This window comes from Ammospiza nelsoni, chromosome 2, assembly GCF_027579445.1.
Source record: "Ammospiza nelsoni isolate bAmmNel1 chromosome 2, bAmmNel1.pri, whole genome shotgun sequence".
Classification (NCBI taxonomy): domain Eukaryota; kingdom Metazoa; phylum Chordata; class Aves; order Passeriformes; family Passerellidae; genus Ammospiza; species Ammospiza nelsoni.
This window is the reverse complement of record NC_080634.1, coordinates 105,199,511-105,220,325: the sequence shown is the minus strand read 5'-3', so window position 1 is coordinate 105,220,325 and position 20,815 is coordinate 105,199,511. Positions and strand designations below refer to the sequence as shown.

At 39.6% G+C, this 20,815-nt stretch overlaps 1 protein-coding gene across 7 annotated transcripts in view; it reads right to left on the bottom strand.

The window, feature by feature from the left end:
- The window catches only part of CNKSR2 (connector enhancer of kinase suppressor of Ras 2), a 207,030-nt gene that overhangs the window by 30,799 nt on the left and 155,416 nt on the right, over positions 1-20,815 (bottom strand). For all 7 annotated transcript variants that reach the window (XM_059467046.1, XM_059467047.1, XM_059467041.1 and 4 more), the window contains 3 exons: positions 16,402-16,469; positions 11,724-11,824; positions 9,966-10,503 (listed from right to left, as the gene is read on the bottom strand). In XM_059467046.1, the coding sequence (XP_059323029.1) occupies positions 9,966-10,503; positions 11,724-11,824; positions 16,402-16,469 (707 nt within the window). The remainder of the gene's footprint in view (positions 1-9,965; positions 10,504-11,723; positions 11,825-16,401; positions 16,470-20,815) is intronic.

Here is a 20,815-nt window from a genome sequence, read left to right as displayed (position 1 = left end):
GAACGTTTCAAAACTGGTTGAAAGATGGTTTAAATTGAAGTTTTTTGGCAGTCTCTCTCCCCTCTCTCTGATGGTGATAACAACTCAAATACTTTTCAAGAAATCAGTGGTGATATTTTATATTCCAAAAGCCTGAAGTTTATCCCTCTGGAATCCAGAAGAGAAGAGATAATGAGCTGGTATTATTTTGTGCCAGCAGTACTCAAAAAGTGAAGCCAGAAAGCAAAAATCCTGCTTAAAATGCAGTAATTTTCTTCATGTAAATACAGTAAGATCCTGCACAGCACTTTTTTCATGCTTTGTTCATAAATCATGGTATCTAATAGCACCACACTAGTACAAGGATGCTGGACTGTCAACTATCCAACAGATTTAAAAACTTGCAAATTTGAGGCACAAAAGGAGACAAAACATTTACTTTCTTAATAATGAATGAGAACTGCAAAATTGCCTGATTACAGGGCTTTTTTGTTTGTTTGTTAATACTGTATTATCACATTTGTTTCAAAAGAACTGGAAATTCTGAATTCATTCTTAATTCTTAAGAGAAGATCTTACAAATGAAACACACATGGCTACTATAAACTCTGAGCATTGCACACTTTTGAGGGATGGATGGAATCCCAAGTGACAAAAGCAGGAGCCTTCTGCTCTCCACTCATCTCCAGGTAGCTTCTGCCTTGGCTATTTAGATGCAGAAGGTCTGTGACACAGGGAACTGTATTTTCCTTACAGAAGTTCAGCTCTCAGAAGTAAACAATATTAGCCACCCCATACCTAAACCTTTCCTATCCAAGGTGTCCTCTGATAGCAAAGCCAAGCCCAGATGGAGGAGACACCAGAGGCTCACTGTTAAAGGGAGGAGCTGCACAATGCGGGGTTCCCCTGAGGCTGCTCTGCATCCAGAAACAGCCCCAGATGGCACCAAGAGCCTGAACAGTGCAAGAGAATAAACTTATTAAAATCCACAGGCACCAAAGTGTGAGCAAACATCTCCTAGAGTGCTGGAGGACAGTTTCAGAGCTGGAATGATCTGGAAGGATGAAATCTCTTGCCAAGTTTTATGTGTCAATATGGTAAATGCTGTGCTAACAGACACAGAGCCTGGCAAACACCAGGTTTTGTTTCGTGGGTTTTTTTTGTTGTTGTTTTTTTTTTTTTTTTTACTTAGGCTGGTGGTTTTACAAAATGTCATATATATTTGTTGGTTGGTTTTTAGCCCAATTAATTTGACATTTTAATTCAGCTGAGGCTTTCATTAATATGAGCTAGTTAATGTGGATAGGTAAGAGGCCCAGAAAAAAAAATCAGAACAACTACAATTAGAAAAACAAGCATTAAGCAGAAAACCATCTGGGACACTGTACAGCCCCAAGTGAAATATGAAATACAGCATAGTTGCCAAACAGATGCTTACCACAGTACAGAGCATAAAACAGCCAGGGCAGAGCAAGCTCCCTGGTCTCAACCAGATGTGATGCACCCAGCTTGGACACTGCCATGGCAGAAGGGATGGGAGTCAGCCTGGAAAACCCAGGGAAGCTCAGCAAGAGCAGTCCTAGCAAACATTAACTATGGGAAAAACCAAACTAACCTTCACAGCAACCTTTCAGCTGGGAAGAAGGGCTGCTGTAATGGAGCAGTCTGTTTTCTGTGCCATAAGGGAATGGAAATGCTGGGCTTAAATTGTAGAGGGAACAATTCAATATCCATCACCAGGAAAAAATAAAATTATTCCTTCCCAAAACAGCAAAGAGGAAAAGCACTGCCTGGAGGGAATGAAGAATGCCCACCACCAGGGGTGTTTTAAATTTGGAAGGTATGGCAGCTCCAGATCTAGATGGCAGAGCTACAATGGAAAATCTTCCAAATAATCTCCAGCTCCTGGGTCCGAGGCACCCACATCACACTTACAGCTTCACCAGAGTCACTGCAGGGACCAAGACTTTAACCTATATACACCGCCCTCCTGCACTGGAAAGATTTAGGAAACCAATAAGGAGATTAAGAGGCTAAAAAATAAGCATCTAGTGCCATTTTAACTGTCCAGGGTTATCCAAGGAAGTTGCATAGGGCTGCAGGTGACCCTGTGGAGCAGCAGCTAGTGACTGCAAGGAAAGGCAGCCAGAAGGCCAAGCAAGCATGATAGGATTCACAAAAATTCACAATTCACAAAAAATTGTCCTACAACATTGATTGCATAGACATCCATGAAAATATTCATCTTAAATCCAAAAATTCTGAGGACTTCTTTTTAAAAAAATAGTTTAAACTCAACTGCTTCATAAAAAATATGGCTTTTCTAGAGTCCTCTGTCCAACAAAAAAATGTTGGCAGGATGCTGACTGTTTGCACTGAAGTCTTTAATAGCCTATCCCCCTTCCCATGATAAATATTAATTAAATAACAATGCGTCTGGTGACCCTCCAGACATTCAGCATTGTAGTAGTTTAATAAAACCATATCCCTCCCATGTCCTTGCAAGCACTACTGACTCAAGTTTATCCTTGTTTTAATGATTGCCTTGAAAGAACATGAGAGGCACACACAACAGATGGCACCACCTGGAGATGTAATGAAGACATTCTGATAAGATTTTAGTACTCCTCTGTTCCCCCTACTCCCCCTATGCCATCATCTTCTGACTTGATTGCAATTGATTATAGAAAGGGTTTAATCATTTTTAGCTTTGAAAATTTAAAATTATACATTTCAAAAGAACATTCTCATGTAAATGATAGGTAGTTAACTTTTTCTATAGTAGATTTTATTGAGGATTTCTGTTTCCTTTGCATTTAGAAACCTTCAGCTTAGCCCAAATCCCTGCTATATCTCAAAGAACTATGCCAGTTCTGCAAAAATCCCAGTGAGAAATGGCTTTGTCATGGAAAAATTGCAGTTAAATTGCAGTAGTCAAATCTAAGAATGTCTTTACAACAATTTTCTGTAGGTTTCAGTGAGAAGTTATATATAAATGATTTTAAAAATGCATGTTTTTCATGTTTGAAACCAAAAGAAATGTAAGTAAGTTTAAATTTTAGGACAGGAAAACCCTCTTTTCACTGGAAAATCATGGGTTTATGAAAAAATAAAGTTGAATTTTCCTGTTCACCCACAAAATAATTTCAAAAAAATCTAAGTATCTTCACTTAGAAAATCTGACTATAGCTTCAGAATTGAAAGACTGAAAGCACATTAAGAATTGAGGGAGTGTAAGCAGCAAGCACAAAAAAGGGCATTTTTAATATTGCTACCAAAACTTTTCAGGCCAGCAAACTGGGATGGAACAGCAGTGGGGTAAACAGAGATCCCTAGAGGACTTGGACTGTCTTCCCTGTGCTGCTTGTGAAGTGTTTTACCATTTATGAGTGACCTTTCCCAAGGAGAGCATCTCTGCAGCCAGACCCAGACAGGCAGCAGCAGAGACAGAGCTTGCTGACACCATGAAGTGGAAAAATTAAATGTAAAACAGACTGGTTACACAACACCTGGCAAGAGAATTAATGCAGAACATAAAAAAGCCCCACCAGAAATATATTTTTTCATGTACAGATTCCTTGTTTCACCACCCAACCCAAAGGGGTCTCCGGTAGGGAGCACCATAGCTCCATTGACAGTCCCCAGCTTAGAAACTGAATTGAGGAAACTTAGCAAGAAAAGCAATTTGGAAGAATGGCCACGTAAGAAATTCTCTTGTGAACTTCTTTTGCACATAAAAAGACATAATTTAATCCATATATTTCAGGCAAAAGCAGATGACCTTTACTGGCAATGACACCCAAAGCTATTAAAACCGAAAGAAAAGTAGGAATTCATCTCTCCTTTGTATTTTTAGCAGCATGGGCAATGGAAATCAAATAAAATTTTAAATGTGGCAACAAAATATTTGTGGGCAAAATGCATCTATATGTATAAACAGTAACAAGCATAAAATTAAAACTATTCTTATTTTTGTTGACAGCCCATATTGCTTTCTGAACTGCTACTTATTAAATGATTCAATACTTGGCTTTCAAACACTGCAGGCAATTTTCTCCCCTTGAACTGAAATTTAAAATCAGGATATAGAGGTTTTGTATCCCATCATTTTTGTTTAGAATACAAACTCACTTCTGCAGTGGAGTTGCTTTTGCAAATGAGAATTGAAAAAGCTTTATTTACTAAATTTTAAATTTTAATTAAGGAACATGCTCAGAAATTAACACATCTACTCCAAGTTGTTTATGTAAGGTAGTCATAGTTTTGAACATAATTGGGCAGCACTTTTAGGTAAGCTCAATCTGAGTTAACAGCAAAATCACTGCCTTGGAGGCAATGGGACAAGTAGACAAGGCATAAAATGCTGATGGTCCTCAGTCCACAGGAGTGCAAATGCCCAGTCAGGTGCCACAGGAAGGCTCAAAAGGGAATTAGGAATGAAAAATCAGACTATAAAAACAAAGCTCAGGAAAAGTAGACATTTCACTAACCTACTCCAGTGTCTGAGCATGCATGGACTGTGTTGCCCAGAAGGATGTCAGGCAAAAAAACCCAACCCCCTACTTGTTAAATGCTCCTGGTTGCACAGGACTGACAGTGGATGCAGTAAGTCAGAATAACACCCTCGGTGTCCCAGAAGGTGCTGCACTTTGTGCTATGCAGCAGTTTCATATGGAATATGTCTAATGTGAAACATTACCTCAGTTTCTCATAACTCTGCTTATTTAAAACCCTCCTGGGCATTAATTCCAGAGGGGAAGATACAGTAAATCTTAATGCTTCCTCCCTTGCCTCTCAGTGAGGATAAAACTAGGTGGCCAGACAACAGGACACCACTAATGATGTCCTCTCTAAAATGGAAAGAGGCTGTCAAAAAAGCAAACTGCCCTATTAAATTCAGCCTCATCAACTCCAGGGTGTGCAATCCAGGCTTCGTGTGTTATTCATCCTGACTCCCACATTTCACTGTTGCCTAAAACCTGCCAAGTGAAGACACTCTGCCTAAAATGCAGGGAAGCAAAGCCTAGAAGTGTACACAGGGTACCATTTCACAACATAGTGTTTAATTAGCAAACATTGATCCTTCTGAGACATACCATTTGCACCATGCATTGCAGCCCCCTCATTACAAAGAGGGAAGCCTCCCTAGACCTGTATTTTAGAATTTGAAATACCTGACCTTATTGAGAGTATATTTTTCGCTGGCAATAACTCCTTCTTGAAAGCAAATCTGCGTAGGATGTCCCATGGATACACCTTGGGCACAGTGCATGATACTTGCTGCCAGTCATGGGAGTCCTTAGCTCCTCTGTCCTATTTTGTGAAAGCACTGCCACCTTGAATTTAATTTCTGCAACTGGGAAGTTGCAACATGGGAGAAATTGTTCTGAGTTTCCCTTATTCTCTGGCTGGTTTGTAGTTTTTTATTGGGAAAAAAAAGAAGAAAACCTCTCAGGCTTGGTACCTCAGCACAGTCATTTGGTACCTGTTTCAGTGACCAGCCCTCCCTGACATAAAGGAGAGCTTTCCTGAAACCCTTCACAGGGACTGGACATCTCTCAGAGCTGCAAAATGCCAACATTAGCTCCTGCTCTGGCCTTTGACAGTGTTTTCAGAAGTTTAGGGTCAAAAGGCAGGTTTCAGAGACTGGAGCATGAGGCTACTGTGTTCCTCTGGGGCAGCATTCACAAGACTGTGTGGGACCAAGCATGGGATGCCAGGAGATGCTGGAAACTTGCACAAGAGATTGTGGTGATGCAGCAAAATGCCAGGGATCATCTGTGAGTTTGCCCAGCCTTCAGAAGCCCTGTGAAATCTTTCAAAGGTGGCAGAAGTCACAGGAGGGAGATTGTAGCATCTTGTAAACACTCTGGAGGGTGAAACCAGTGCAGCAAACAAGCGGCTCTCAGCCATTAATTGCCCCAGAAGGGCAGCCAGTAATTTGTTAGAATTTATGTAAAACTTTTTTACAGTTGTCCATGCTATACAGAAGGTATTATCTGAAATTAAGATGATGGGGTAGCAACAAAAAAAGTCCTTGAACACATGTAAGGAAAAACAATAGTATTAAGAGTGCAGAAAAAGGACTGAAAACTTGCAGAACAAAGAGGGAAGAAACAACACAGAAGGAAATGAGATTTAACACTGCGAAGACAATCTAAGTGATTTCTTCCTGCTGCAAATCCCTTTTCAGACTCAAACACAGACATTTGTGCTTTTCTATCCATGTTCCCTGAATAAATTTGTATGGAGCCAGCACAGTGGAAAACTCCCTTGCACACTGCTGCAGGTCCCAGGTGTGAGTTCCCTGGAAAGTGTGCCAGTATTACCCCAGCCAGCCCTGCAGCACCTGGAGCCAGCAGCAGAGCTCCTGTCCCAGCACTCTTGGGGCAGATGACAGCACCTGAGACTTCCCCAGACACGGCTGTTCTCCAAAGACTTTTTCAGGGAGTATGCAAAAAAGGTGCAAGATTTCCTGCAACTAAGTTGACTTAGTTGGCTTGCAGGATCAACAGCTAGCTACACCCTGCAGAGAGCTAGTAAACCCTAGTAATGCACAAACCAGAGAAGTCTTTGAAAATGAAGGAACCACCACCAAAGATCATTTAAAGAAATAAAGAAAAAACTGAAACAAGCTTTCCTGGGACAAAACTTGGAAGCAGTCTCTCTAGAAGTGTTCTTTGCATTAAGTGGCAGAATCTGTCAAAACAGAGTGCAGACAGAGGTGGAGCCAGAGGGGAAGAGGGTGACAGTGTCATGATATGCTGCTGTCTCCTATTACCTCCCACTAGCAGAAAACAAACCTGAAAAGCCCAACTTTTCCTTCACAACTGAATCACAGACATGCAAACACTGAGCCACAGCCTCCAACCTGCCCTCTGTGTTCAGGCTGCCTCTGAACAGCACAGCAAGGGGCATGCTGGTGCTGCAGGTCTGAACGTGGTTTGCCACTTGCATAATCAGGAACAAACACATGAAAAAGCTCAAATATCCCACAAGAGAATCCTCTTTGATTACAAAGCAAGAGATCATTACAAAATGGTGTCAATATGGAACATCTAAATGATTTACACAAAAGTCATTTGGGAAATAAAGCAATCCATTAAGGATTAGCAGTGCAATGTTAATGTGATATAACAGGACAAAAATAAGCACCTGAACACACAACAAAGTTAGGTCCTGACAGATAAACACAGGAAAGGACAACCCATATTTTCAATTTGTCATATATATCTAGGCATTATAGAAGAGTTGAAACACAGAACTATTTACAGGGTCAGTAAAGTCTTGAAATATCTATTTAAGACATAAAGTGGTGACTGTCTGAGAGAAGATGCTTAATTGTTGCAAATCAGCGTAACTTTAGTACAAAATCAACAGAAATATGTTAAATTATAGCAGCTGGGGACAGCATCTGAAAAAACTGTGGAGCTCCTAGTTTGTGGTGCAGTTATTTGAAAACAATTCTGCAAGAGAAGTTGGAAGAAACAGGACTGCATTTTACTATCTAATTTAAATTCAGGTGGTTCTAACAGTGAGAATGTAACAACAGAAAGCTGAGAGAACAAACTTTTGGCAATGGCATCTGACAACAGCAAAGGAGCTGCATTCTTGTCTTGCACAAAAAGCAATAGGAATGATTAAGCTTTAAAACACACACAAGTACACACAAGAACACACATAATCATCCAAGAGCCCAGAACTCTGTCAGGATCACAAACGTGTAAGGCAAATAAATATATTTAAAAGATTCTGATACCACATGAGGAAACATTCAACGTGAGGTTAAAACATTTCTGAAAGAGAGAGGATTTCCTTTCTCCAGCCAGTTGCAGTGTTTCATTTTCCCAGAGCAATGGAAGTGAAGGAGGCAGCGAGGTAGCACACACAAGGTAGTGACTTAGCAGATGTAAGCAAACCTCTCAACTCAGAAACTGGATTTTACACTTAGGAACACCATTTGCAGGAAATCCTCCTGCCTTTTAGTGGTAAGGGCATTGGAAAAAGTCAGTTTTGCAAACAGAACATTGCAGTCATAGCAACAAGCAATTCAACAGTTAAACTTTTCAACAGACAAGACAGTATTTTACTTCTGAGTAAAATTTTACTCTGAGTAAAATTTCAAGGTCAACAACTCATCATGAGCACTTGACCTGTCTAGCTGGTCATCAGTGACTCAAAAATAATCTGTTAAAGCTTCAACCAAGGAAACCTCCCCACTCAAATAAAAAATATAAGCATGTATATACAGGGAGATCACTTCAAACATTACACCTTTGTTCTCCTTTTCTGGAAATTAGTATAGAAGGATGGAGAAACACCCCAGATGATTAAATCAAGCACTAGCCTTTTACTAGTAATTAGCATGCTACAAAATGCTACAAGCAGGTACACAAAGGCATTGAAATTGACATTTAAACCACCTAAAAAAGCTCTTAGACCTTGCAATGGTATCTGTAAGTAGTGCCCAAACAGCACAGCAAAGCCAGTGGAAAGTCTCCTTGACCCTTTCCATTTCAGTAAGGACATTTTTAGAAAAAATTTTTGTATTTCTATCAGTAAAAACCCATTTGAAAACCAAATCTGAAGGCTAAAAATAGGACAAAATGTGCTGCACGGCTGATGAAATTTAACCCTGTTAATTAGACAGCTTAATTTCAGTTCAGTAAGAATCTAATACTACCCTAATAAATGTATCAGCTTTTTGCAAAGTTAACACAATTGAAATAGTGCTTTTTTAAACTTTTAATGGCATCAAATTTAATATCTGCAAGAGAAGCCACTGTTTTCTCAAAGCAGCAGAAGAAAGTAAAGAATTGGAGATGTTTAGAAGGTAATGCCTAAAGCATAAGAACAATGGAAAACTTTTGATCTCTCCTAAGTACACCAAATAACATCCACATTAATTTTAATGCTCAACAAAGGTGCTAACTTTAATGAATCAACTTAGGTAGATGGTTAATCATACAAAGCCTTCATTACCCTTTCCTCTCTCTTAACCATTTTTGTACTTATTTACTGCAGTGAAAAAGCTGAATTTGAAGGAATAGATAGCAGAGACTCTTGGAGAGCTTCAAAGGGCTATGCTGCCTTTGTTGCCTCTTCAGATAACTTAATTGCAGTGCAACCCCACAACTCATGAGTGCAGGCTTCACCAACTGACCCTACAACCTGGGTGTGGACTCAACGTTGCTAGCAGCACATACTGAGAAGCTCCACAAATGACAGTGAAGGACAGAGCATGAAACAGACACAAAAATGTGTTTACATGTTCAGGAGGGGCAGGGACCTTCTGTAATCCCTGGTGATTTGGATTATGTTTGATAAGTAGGACTAACATTCATGGAGTTTTTGTGCCAGGTGACTGACAGTTACTCAACATTATGGGTTTTTTTTAAGCCTTGCTGGTCACAGTTGTTCTCTATAGATTTTTTTTTTATTTGAAATGCTTTTTAAATTTCTTTCCTTATAAATCACAATGAGAGGAACTGGGAAAATACCTTCTCTTTTTCAACTTCTTACAGATTTTGGGATGTCTTTTGACCTGCCTGCTCGGATACTGCACAATCACAGCCTGACTCTGCACTCCAGGATTTACCAAGAGGTTTTTAAGCTCAGATGGGGTTGGCTGGAAATCTTACCAAGTATGTCCCTTAAAAACATGTTTTTACTGGAGGAGGATACTGTGCAAGTGTAAACATGAAGAAAAGCATGGAAGCAAAATCCATTTAAGCTGAGGATTACTAGTAGAAGGGGATTGGTGACCAGCCTACAGGGAAATGTCTGGGGATTGAGAGGTCATGCGGCATTCTGGTTACTAGGCCTCATACACAAGGCAGACCAAAGAGGTGTGCAACAAGGGCGACCCGGTAAAACATGGGGAACGTTGAAAGACTGTAGGGGATTTTTGATAGGAAAAAGGAAAAACAACCTCTACATTACACAAACAGGACACTTGAAAAGCCACAGAAATATCCCATACTTACTTTTATCTTCCTGGTTTTCTTCTGCTGCTTTGCCTTCCTCCTCCTCCTCCTCCTCCACCTCCTTCTGCTGTGCTTCTTCGTGGTGGTCGGCAGCGCCGACCGAGAGGCTCTGGCAGCAGTGGTTGAAGCCGCTGTCCCGGGGCAGGGTGAAGCTTCGGGGCTTTCCCCCGTTGCCGTTCAGCGCCTGCATCCGCTCGCCCTCCACCAGGGGGAAGGGGCCGTAGTGGTCTTGCAGGTGGCACTTCTGGGTGGGCAAGGTGGACTGCCGCCGGTGCTCGGGGGACACCACGGCCACCTCGGAGAACACCGAGTCCTCCAGGGGCAGCGTCTGCAGGTAGTGCAGTCCCGAGCTGGTGAGCGGCGTCTCGATGAGGTCCTGCCAGGAGCGCCGCTGGCTCGCCGTCTTGCGCACCGGGGACTCGGTGGCGCTGCCGGCCACCTCCGGGCGGAACTCCTCGTGTGACGACTGCGACTGCGACGTCTCCGTGGACGACAGGCGGCTGTGCTTGGGCTCCACGTAGGGGCTTGTGCAGCTCATCTGCAACGGCAGCAAGGAGCAGCCTTCAGATCAATCCACTCTGAGAGATGCTCCTAATTACAGAATTACAATGTCGCTTCTCCTTATCAGCCATGGCACCCAGTTCATTGATAAGTCGCAACCTGACCTAATTAACCTGTCCTGATCCTAATTTTAATGCATACCCATGTCTGTATGTCACAACAGTAGGTCAAATACTGATAGTTATTCATAGTAAGTATCTTTACTATGTCACTTAATCTATAAAATAAGCCATGAAAATTTGCATAAAACTTTGCAAAATATGGCACTATGGAAGACATAGACCCGATTCATGCAAAACCTTAAAAATGCTCTCCAAATGCCTGTTATTCTATTTTGCTTATTTGGAATCATGCTTGAAGTGCTTCAGTACTGCCATTCAAAGGTCTATAATTTTGTAAGATAAAGTACTGCCTTCAAATTAAACATCATGAATGCTCTCTTTCCCCTGTATTTCCCCATTGTTAATTCCAAAATCCATATCCAAATAAGATGCATTAGTTAACACTAAGTATGCAGAGATGAAAGTTCAAATTTAGAGTGGAAAGTAAGCTACAGGTCTATAATGTAGTTTTATATCAACAACTGCTTCAAGCAAAATAAGCCCCCTTTTTTCTAATTTATATTTCTCTATAAGAGAAACCTACTTTTTCACAATAAGAGAACACCTGGTACTGCTCTTTGCAATACAAGACAGAACATTTTTATGCTGGCATTTCTCTGGAAATTCAAGTGTAATTTGTTACTGTAATGCTTCATAGAACAACTGCTGGAGCCTTAGAGAAGAGTCTGTGTTGTTGTTCCTGAGGCAATATTTTCTCAGAAAGTTGGTAAGAGGGTGGTGAGGGATTGCATGGATGAGTAGCTGTCCATCATGAATGAAGAACAAGAAGAAAGACTTCTGTAATTTAATCTATTTTGTACAGCAAGTGGGATTATAAATCCCTATTCTCTACAAACCAGTGGAAACAGCAAAGGTGGCCATTGAAGTCTGCAATCTGTGTTGCTTAACCAATGCCTTCAGTCAAGCACTGACTAAAAACCTCATGGTCAAGCTCCATCCTGGGTGCATGATTGTGCCCCTGGGCAGGAGAGCAGGCAGGGGTGGCCCTTTGGGCACACATTCCATTGCTAGGGAGCTGCAGGTGTGGCCTTTTGGGCACACATTCCCTTGCCAGGGCCAGCTGCAGGTGACTCACCGAGGGCGGCCGTGGGTAGGTGTCGTACGGGGGCGGGGGGCTGTCCTGCTTCGGCGTCGATGGAGTGTCAGCCTCCTCCTTGTCACTCTCGCTCCAGTAATCTACGGGTCACACAAGGATCAGGTCAGAAACTGCCAGCGCATTTTGATGCAGTTTTGTATCAGAGATGCGCTTTCACAAAAGCAACATGAAATTTCTCCTTTGGTATTGTTAGCAGTGAAATACTAATGCTGATGCTGTCAGTCTTACCTGTTATAACTTGGAATTGTCTTAATCTAAAGAGGGAAAATCTAAACATTATGAGGTATAATAAACTTAATGTCCCATTACAGAGCATGTCCCATTACGTTGGACAACAATGTGAAAATGAGCCACAGATTTAACTCTTGTGCACACCATATAAATGCAACAGGCATATAAAATACTCTTAATATGTGTATCAGACTTTCCAATATTTATACAGCCACAAAAATAATTAAGATTAGATATTTATTGGCTGAAAAATCCTGCAATGTTTTCTGAACTGAAATTATTAAAAACATAGTTTTGCTAAAGTCTTGTTGACTGCAAATAACAACAACAAATGTATTTAACCAACTGGAAAACCAAACAGGTAGGAGTTATTGCACCCATGAATAATCAGTGCTATTTTTCTACCCTTTTTTTCCATTATTTTCTACCAGTCAGACATGTTTTTCAGTTCAATTTCTAATAACAAACAGTGGTATTTAAGGCAAGACAAAGAAAAATTTTATATCATACATCTGCTTCATAAACAGCTGCTGCCCTGTTGTTCATGCAAGAACATAAAGGTGATATGGTAAGGAAAAATATGACAATGACATTTAAGAACAGAATTCAAAAAGAAGGATGAGAAAGTATAAAGGACATAGATTTTGTGGGTTAAGTTTATGGTTTAATTAAAACATTTCATCTTTTCAGGAAATCAAGTCTTGGCCAAGCTTATTTCAAAGGGGAAAACACAAAGAAGAATATATATGGGCATTTATTATGTTACAAATATTTTTTGATGTAGAACAGCACCTAACTAAAAAAAGGACATTGAACCTTAATATTTCCTGCAAAAAAACCCAAACAAACCCTAGTTAACTGCTGACTTGGTTCAAGACAGACAACTCTTAACATTTTTGCATGTTGTAAGACTTATGCAAACATTTCTGCTGTCACTTTGTTTCTGACTGCATCACCTCCCAGTATTTGGGTAAATCATTGTGTGACAGGACACTATAGCTCAGACTGCTCACAGATTAACCACAGACAATTTTCACTTCACATGTTCAACAAAGTGCATCATTACTACTCTCTCTTTGAAAAATAAGGAGAAAAAGACTGATTGCTTCTTCACAAATGATCTAAACTAAAAATCTGATCTGGCACCACATGTAATTTTGTCTTTGATGATTTTCTCTTACGATTACTGTATTGTATGATCGCTGATCTACCATATTTAATCTTATTCAAGACTTAAAGCATAAACTTACCTTTAAATGACATCACCTTGAACAGGAGTCCCTATAGTTTTGTATTTTTTTAGATTTTAGTATTGGTGGGGACAGCCTTATTTATCTATCCAATTTTCCCACACAATAGCAATTCTGTTTTTACTCCAAGCCTTTTCATTTGCTTTCTGCAAGCTTACAGCTGAGACATTCTCTTGAAACAGTATAATAAATAAGTTGCATAAATAAAGCTTTTATGACTACAAAATAAAAAATAATCCTAACAGATATGTCTCTAGACATCTGCAAATAATTATTTTCTGCTGAATGAAAGACTAAATCAGTGAAAACTCTCTTTCTAAATAAATCCTACTTTTAAGAAAACTTGTTTCCAGCAACTTAGCTGAAAATATTGGCAGGTAGGCATGTTTGCTCCTATTGCAGCAAAGCCTAATGGTGTGCTGTGTGGTGAGAGACCTGTCAGAACTGCATTGCTCAGTGACATTTCTGCAGACTTGGAGCTCAACTGTTTATTCTGAAAGCAAAAATTTAGCAGCCTCAGTGCAGGTTCCAATTTTGGCTAAAAATACGAAGGTGTTCTTCCTGTCAAATCCACATAAAAGAGAACACCGTGGGATGACGCTTTTGCACACCTTATCTCAGACAGGGAATTCTGTTGGCAGCCTATAGCTTGTCTTGAAAATTTCTGCAGTAACAGGGGTCAATTTTCAGATAAAATGTATGAAAATGGCTTCCCACCAATTTTTATAAATGCTCTGCTTTTGGCAACTGACTCATTAGAGTCCATGTAAAACATGTATGATGCTATGAAACAGCTGCTGTATCTCTCTCTGTACATTTGTCCAATTCAATGATGGACAAGGTTTATGTATCAGGCATATCGTGAAAGTTTTCTCAATGACTAACAGACTGAATATTATATATAAACCAACACTGATCTTCCATTTCCTGAATAAATATACTCTATTTATATAAACTAGGGATTTTTTCCCTCTGATTTATGTGACTGGAAAGTATATAACTTCTCCATCCAAGGAAGTCCCTTGATGTATTGCTAACATGCATTGTATTTCACATGAAAAGTTGAAGGTATTTTTATAAAACCGTTCTGTACAGAATGTAACATTTTTTTCAGCAGTACACCCACAATTCGATGATTCGTGCATCTCTGAAGCTCTTGAAATATATTTATGAACTTTAGATTCAGAACCATTCAACTCTTAATTGAGACAGATTTGACAACTCCTGTTGAATTGTTTCAGAGGTATTATAAAGCTTTGCTGCAAAGGGCTGAACCACACAGAAAGAAAAGAGCTTTTGTCAAATCAAATATGCAGATGACAATTGGTACAGTCATTGAATATAGAAAATTCTAGCTTCACAGTTTCTGTAATTGCAAAAATGCTCAAATTGATAGAGAGGTTTTACTTTGCTAACTTTGCTAATTAGGGACAATACTGAGCTGTGTAATAGCCCTTGTGCTGGGGGCCAAGGAAAATCACCAGAGGCATTAAAACAGTGTAGGGCAGTGAGGGGACCATGTGATACTGCCTCCCACACTAAACACAACTAAGCAACACAAAGAGGAAACAGTTCTACCTACCTGCCTGCAACAAATCAACATGAGTGAATGGTGTTAGTGGTAATAAAGAACTCTGTCAGTGCCTAGGATGTAATTTGCATAGTCAGTGGGGATTCACTGATTATCTTCAATAGGGAGACATTTTAATAATAAGCTACATGAGGCCTGAATGCACATCATCTCATGTCTATCTGTATCATCTGCTATTTTATTACACAGTGATTTCTTAGTAGCAAAAATATTTCTCCATGTCCATCTGGATTTTGAAAGGTGTATAATGCGTAATTGTGCACTTGGACACCATTAGCATAACATACACCTTTCACTTACTGCCCCACATGGCATTGTAATTCTGGTGCCAACCTGCTGTCAATAAAAATTGTAATTTGGCTTTGAATGCCAAAACAGAGGATTTCCTCGAAGACTCTGAGATTCAGAATTTGTTCACAGCCTCTTCAAGCAGTGACAACAGATGGTACACAGGTTCTTTTAACAGGTTACAGTAGTGCTGCTTAGGAAATATGGTTCCCAAACTGATTTCCAGGTCTGGTAAGACACTGAGAACATGACTGAAGAACAGTGTGCATGGTGCTGCTATCCTGGGCTGTGGGAATGCAGAGGGCCTGGTGTCAAAAATGACATGAGTTTTTTGGCCCAAAACCCAAAATCTTTCTGATGAAGGCTTCAGAGACACAGAATTAAAAACTGAGATTTTGACTGAGTGGGAAGCAGGCAGACAGGCATCTGAATAAGCTCTGGATCATCACAACCACTGCAATTTTCTGGTGCCTGCTGCTTGGTACATATGTTGAAAAGAGCATGAATTCAAAAGCTATCTGCTTGCCAAAGCAGATACTTAGATAGGAACCCTTCTGTGCATCCATGTCACTGGCAATTCCAAGAAACAGCCTCCACAACACAATTGAACTGACCCTTTCTTTTTTCTGTCTGCAATTACAATTTCTACTGAAACAGTTCAAAGAAAATCAACACATTATTTTATATATGCTGGTTTTTTTACCCATTAAATATTAGGCATAAAAAATAAACATGTAAAATGTTGTAAGCCTACAACTCAAAGTGAAATGCCAACAGGGCTGTAGCAACACACTGCAATACAATAAAACCAGTAGGAATCACAAAATTTAAGTGGCCTTAAAATTAAAGTCCTTAGAGTAAATCCAATTGACTCAACAGGCTTTAGAAAAATGGTTTTGTTCCCAAGACCAATTTCATGCACTCCTGCCCTCTGTGAATTCAAACACAAATGCAATGTTTCAAATATTTTTTTTAGCCTCCAGATTCTTAAGTTTCTTCTGATAAGGCACACAGATTCCTTGGTACCATACAGTGGAGCTTACTGGCAGTACATCTGCTTTTTTAGCTATCTTTTGCAGCTTCTCAGAAATAATCTCAGAAGTGTCTGCAGATCAGAGTCTGAAGGAATTAGTCAGAGCTCCTGTCAGAGAAGGAATTCTCTAAAGCAATAACAGCAATACCCATATGTGATTTGCTTTCAGATGATGAGAATGAGGCCTGATACACAGCAGGGAAAAGAGAACAGATGAACTTGTGATAAGAGCTGACAGAAGAAAACAAAATAACAACACATTACCTTGCTCTTGTTTGATCCTCTCTCTTTCTGCATAGCCAGCAGCAAGCATGTTAATTCTGTTGAGCCATCTGAAATAATATTAAAAAAACCAGTGATACCCATCTAGCCTCTTAATTTTTGCATGCATTTCTAGCAAAAACAAACCTAGAAGCATCTGAAGGAGATTAAGGACAATGTTATTTTTCATATCAGACAGCTGTTCTCTTTGATACTTTTATTCAGGGAGTCTCCAAAGATCTATGATTTTGCTGTTGAACAAACTGTTTTCACAGCAAGGATTTTGTTTCAAATGGAAAACCATGTATGATGTCAAACATCTGTAAAATAAAGGATTTAGAGATAATCAAAGAGTTGTTAAGTCTGCTGCTCACAGATATGCCATCACACAAATACTCCTGCTGTTCTGATTTCTTAAGAACAAATACCACTTTTCAGAGATTGAAGCAATATTTTAAGGCCTGAATTGGCAACTTAGCAGAGGAACAGAGCAGAAAATGGCAGTAAAAAGAAAAGGTTCACTCCCAAACAGACATTGTGGTTTAATTATGCCATTATGTTTTAGAGCTTACCTACAGTGCCATGTACAAAGACAAGGAGACATATCAGAATTCACTTTTGTGTTTGTGTCACAGAAATGCAGGGAGAAAGATAGTTGCTTCAATGCAATTCACATCTAAGGCTTTAATCCCAATTTAGCTTTGAAAAAATGCTTCCATAAACTGCACAAATTAAAAAAAAACAACCTCAAACAAAACTAAACAAAAAACCCCAGTACCCAAACACACAAAAAAACCAACCAAAAAACGAGCCCACAAAAAACCCAATCCAAAAAGCAAATAGGCTATTGCTGCTCTCTTCTAGTAGGGCTGTCATTGCCAAGCATACACTGAACTGTCTGTAGCAGGGCAGTTTCAACCTGTGCTCTTTCCCCATGGGGCTCTCAGTGTATTCATCAGCCAAATGCTTACACTGAATCAGGTCCTTCATCAACGAGGCTTTAAACCACCATGGCAATCTCCCGTGTTGTCCAGTCCATGGTAAACCTGGAATTACTTGCTCCAGTCATCCCATAGCCAGAATTTGACAGGCCTGGTTTGCCAACCTACTGGTTTGCAATTTAACTGCTAGGGTATACAGAAAGACAACTGCAGTCAGGTTTGGGTTTTCTTCAGGAATGGGAAACCCCCATGTCAGAAACCTGTGCCTGATGGGTTTTGTTTGCATACTGCATGCACAGAAACAGGATGTTTGTCTCAACAGAGGACATACCTTTGTAATGTCTCCTGCATGCCTGCCTTTGAGACATTGCAGTGCAGAGCAAGCATCAAATCATAAAATACAGTTGCTTTCCTAGAAATTAACTCCTGTCATCATGGAGTCAGAGAACTACAGAATGCTTTAGGCTGGAAAGATCTTAACAATCTTCTAGTTACAAATCCCCCTGGCATGGGCGAAGGGACACTTTCCAATGACTGCCACTGTGGTCAAACAGTGACCACATTTTTGATCCGTAAACCATATTAATGATCCATAAATCATTGTAAATTGGGAAGAAAGCTAGGGATTTGCTCCTAAAGTGATTGCAGAATACTTCATGTTACCACACAATCAAAATTTCTGCCAGAAGAATAGGGAAGCTGAAGAGGACACTTCCAATTTGAGTTGTAATTGTTAGCAAGTGCCATACAGTTGTAAAAACAAGCAGCACACAGGAACAGAAATCCAACAAACCTCATCTCAGACAATGATGTTACACCTTCAAAGCCAAAAGAAAAGCCATATTTTAGGCTCACATTTTTGATATGTGAAGACCTCCTTTGGGGAATAAAGCTCAGCTGCCAGCTGAGCCAGCTCTGCCAGCTCAAATCAGAGGCACAGAGGCAGGGACCTCACCCAAAGCACTCCAGCCCCGTGCTGCAGAGGGACCAGCAAAGGCCAGAGACTTGTCTGTGCCCTGAGGGTAAAGCAGCACAAGATGATAAGCATCTGCTCTGTCAAATGGCATGGCAGACAGTGGGGATGGTGCTTTGCTTCCCTCTCACCTCTTCAGGATTTCACATCCCCAGTTCAACCCCTGGTTTACCACCCTCACCTGCACTGCCAGCAGGGAACAGCCACCTATGAGCCCCACTGGGTAGGGCTGCTGACCACAAAGCATTAGACAATAGATCTATAAAGATTCTCCTGTCCTTCATTCTGTCCTAAACATGTGATAGCATTTCCTGGTAAGTTTGCTTATTATTGAGGTAACCAGTTAAATTAATGAACACTCAACTGTCAGACAACTGATGCTGCTTACAGAGATGACAGAAGACTGTTTCCAGGAAAGCATTATTTCCTGAAAAATAAAATCTAATGAGAGCCCAGGAAATGTGTAGCATTCTCTCACTCTTGAGTGAGAGAGCAGAATGACTTCACCTCTAATGAATTTCTGCAGGTCATGATCTGTGTTGAGGTGTGCACTGTGACCTGCAGTGCCTGCGGGGTGAACCAGAAGGTGGCTGTAACCCCTGTTGAGGTTGTACACTGTGAACAACCACAGCTTCTGAGCAGTTTGCCAGTCTGGAAACTAAAGGAATGGTATTGACTTCTGCATATTTTCTGATATGTGGCTGCTAAAGCCTCTTCAGATAGGGTTAGGGAATTAGTATTATTTTAATAAAGTACTATTCTGGTTTGTTCAAGTTCTGGTTTGTTCAAGTCAGACTTGTATGAGAAATCCAACACACTGGACTTGTATCAAAGAGGAAACACACTGATCTCCTGTAGAATGGAAGAGGAGTAATACATGCCTGGGTTACAATGCACTGAGGACAAAAGTTCCAATCATACAGCTACAGAAATGTTTCTTAATATGCATATTAACAGATACAAAGCCCTAGGCCATGGGAGGATTTCTATCTTTCTTCCCTTCAGTGTGTGTGTCCTGGTAGGCACTGTAACCTTTGGAGGGCAAGAGGCCAAGAACATATTGTTTCTTTACAGCAAATACAGCTTCAATTTTCTTGTGAGAATTCTAAAGTCTGTTTTCTAGGTATGACAATACAGTGTCACTGGTAACTGCAGCAGTCATTCAGGTTTCCTTTTTTTTTTCTTTTTAAGAACAGCACATTCATTTCTTGTCAGTATTTAATTAAAACAGTTTTATGACACATAGAACAGGATTAAAACCCCCTGACTTTCTGGAGACCTGCAATTTATGTAAGGAAGGATGCACAGTACTCACTCTCACAGACTAGTAGGAAACGTTTCTATCTTATCTCACATTCAAGTAGATGCAATAAATTTAGTCAGAGCAGAGTTTCAAATTCTCCTTAATCATAAACCTCAAGGCTATAGGATGAACTTGCTGTATGGGAATCTGGATACCTTAGAGTGTCTATGAATACCTGAATGCAGTTTAACCAGAGTGAAGAGAATAACAACGAATTTCCAAGCAACATGTTTCCATGACCATACATTTACACTAGAAAAAAGTTCTTTACATCTATAAAGGATATTCTGTCCTCTTCTCACATGGAAAAAGCATGCTAACAGGTACAAAGAACATTTTGCTGTTGTGACCATATGGACTAATGGGACTTCAGATGCCACAGCAACAAAATTCAGTGATTACAGCTCTCCAGACTCCTTACCAGCACCATGGTGTGGCACAGTCATAAAAGTAGTAAGAAAATTTGAATAGTGACAGAATAACCTGAGATTAAAATACCCATTTTATGTGAGTAGATACACACAAACAAAAACTTCATAGCTGGCAAACATTTTTTTTAATAGAAACAACTGAATCATTTTATACAAGGGATGAAGGAATTGAACGATTTTGAATTTTCAGTCATTCCATATATTAGCAGTTTTCTACTGTTGTTTCTTCTGCTTCAAGTATAAACAAAACTGAAATGACTGCCTGATACATAACTAGAATTTATGTTAGAAATTTGACAAAAAAAAGAACATAAAATGATCAAAAGAGAACTAATTTAACTTCATAATTTCATTCCATATTTTACTTTATCTAGGCTTCAAAATACTTTTAGACAGGAAGTATTTTATTATCCCTGCATTTGAAAGACTATTTTTCAGTAAATTTTTTCCCATCTGTTGAGTTAACTGAATATTTGTGAAAGTGAAATAATTTTTCTAAAACCTTAAACAAAGAGAAAAAAATAAAATTCTTTGGTAAGACTCTGATAGCAACTCAAATGTAAGAATTTCAAGTAATTCCACAGACCCTGACAGAGTTTAAATTTATATGTTTATAACTCAGATCCAAACTCTGTCAAGCTCATTCTAAAGGAATTAATATGCACTAGTTTCAAAATATGGTAAAAAGAATATTTATGGTGAGAAAATAAAAATATTGTAATTCCTGGGTTATTCACTGTGCAATATATTTTTAAAATATTGCTGCACA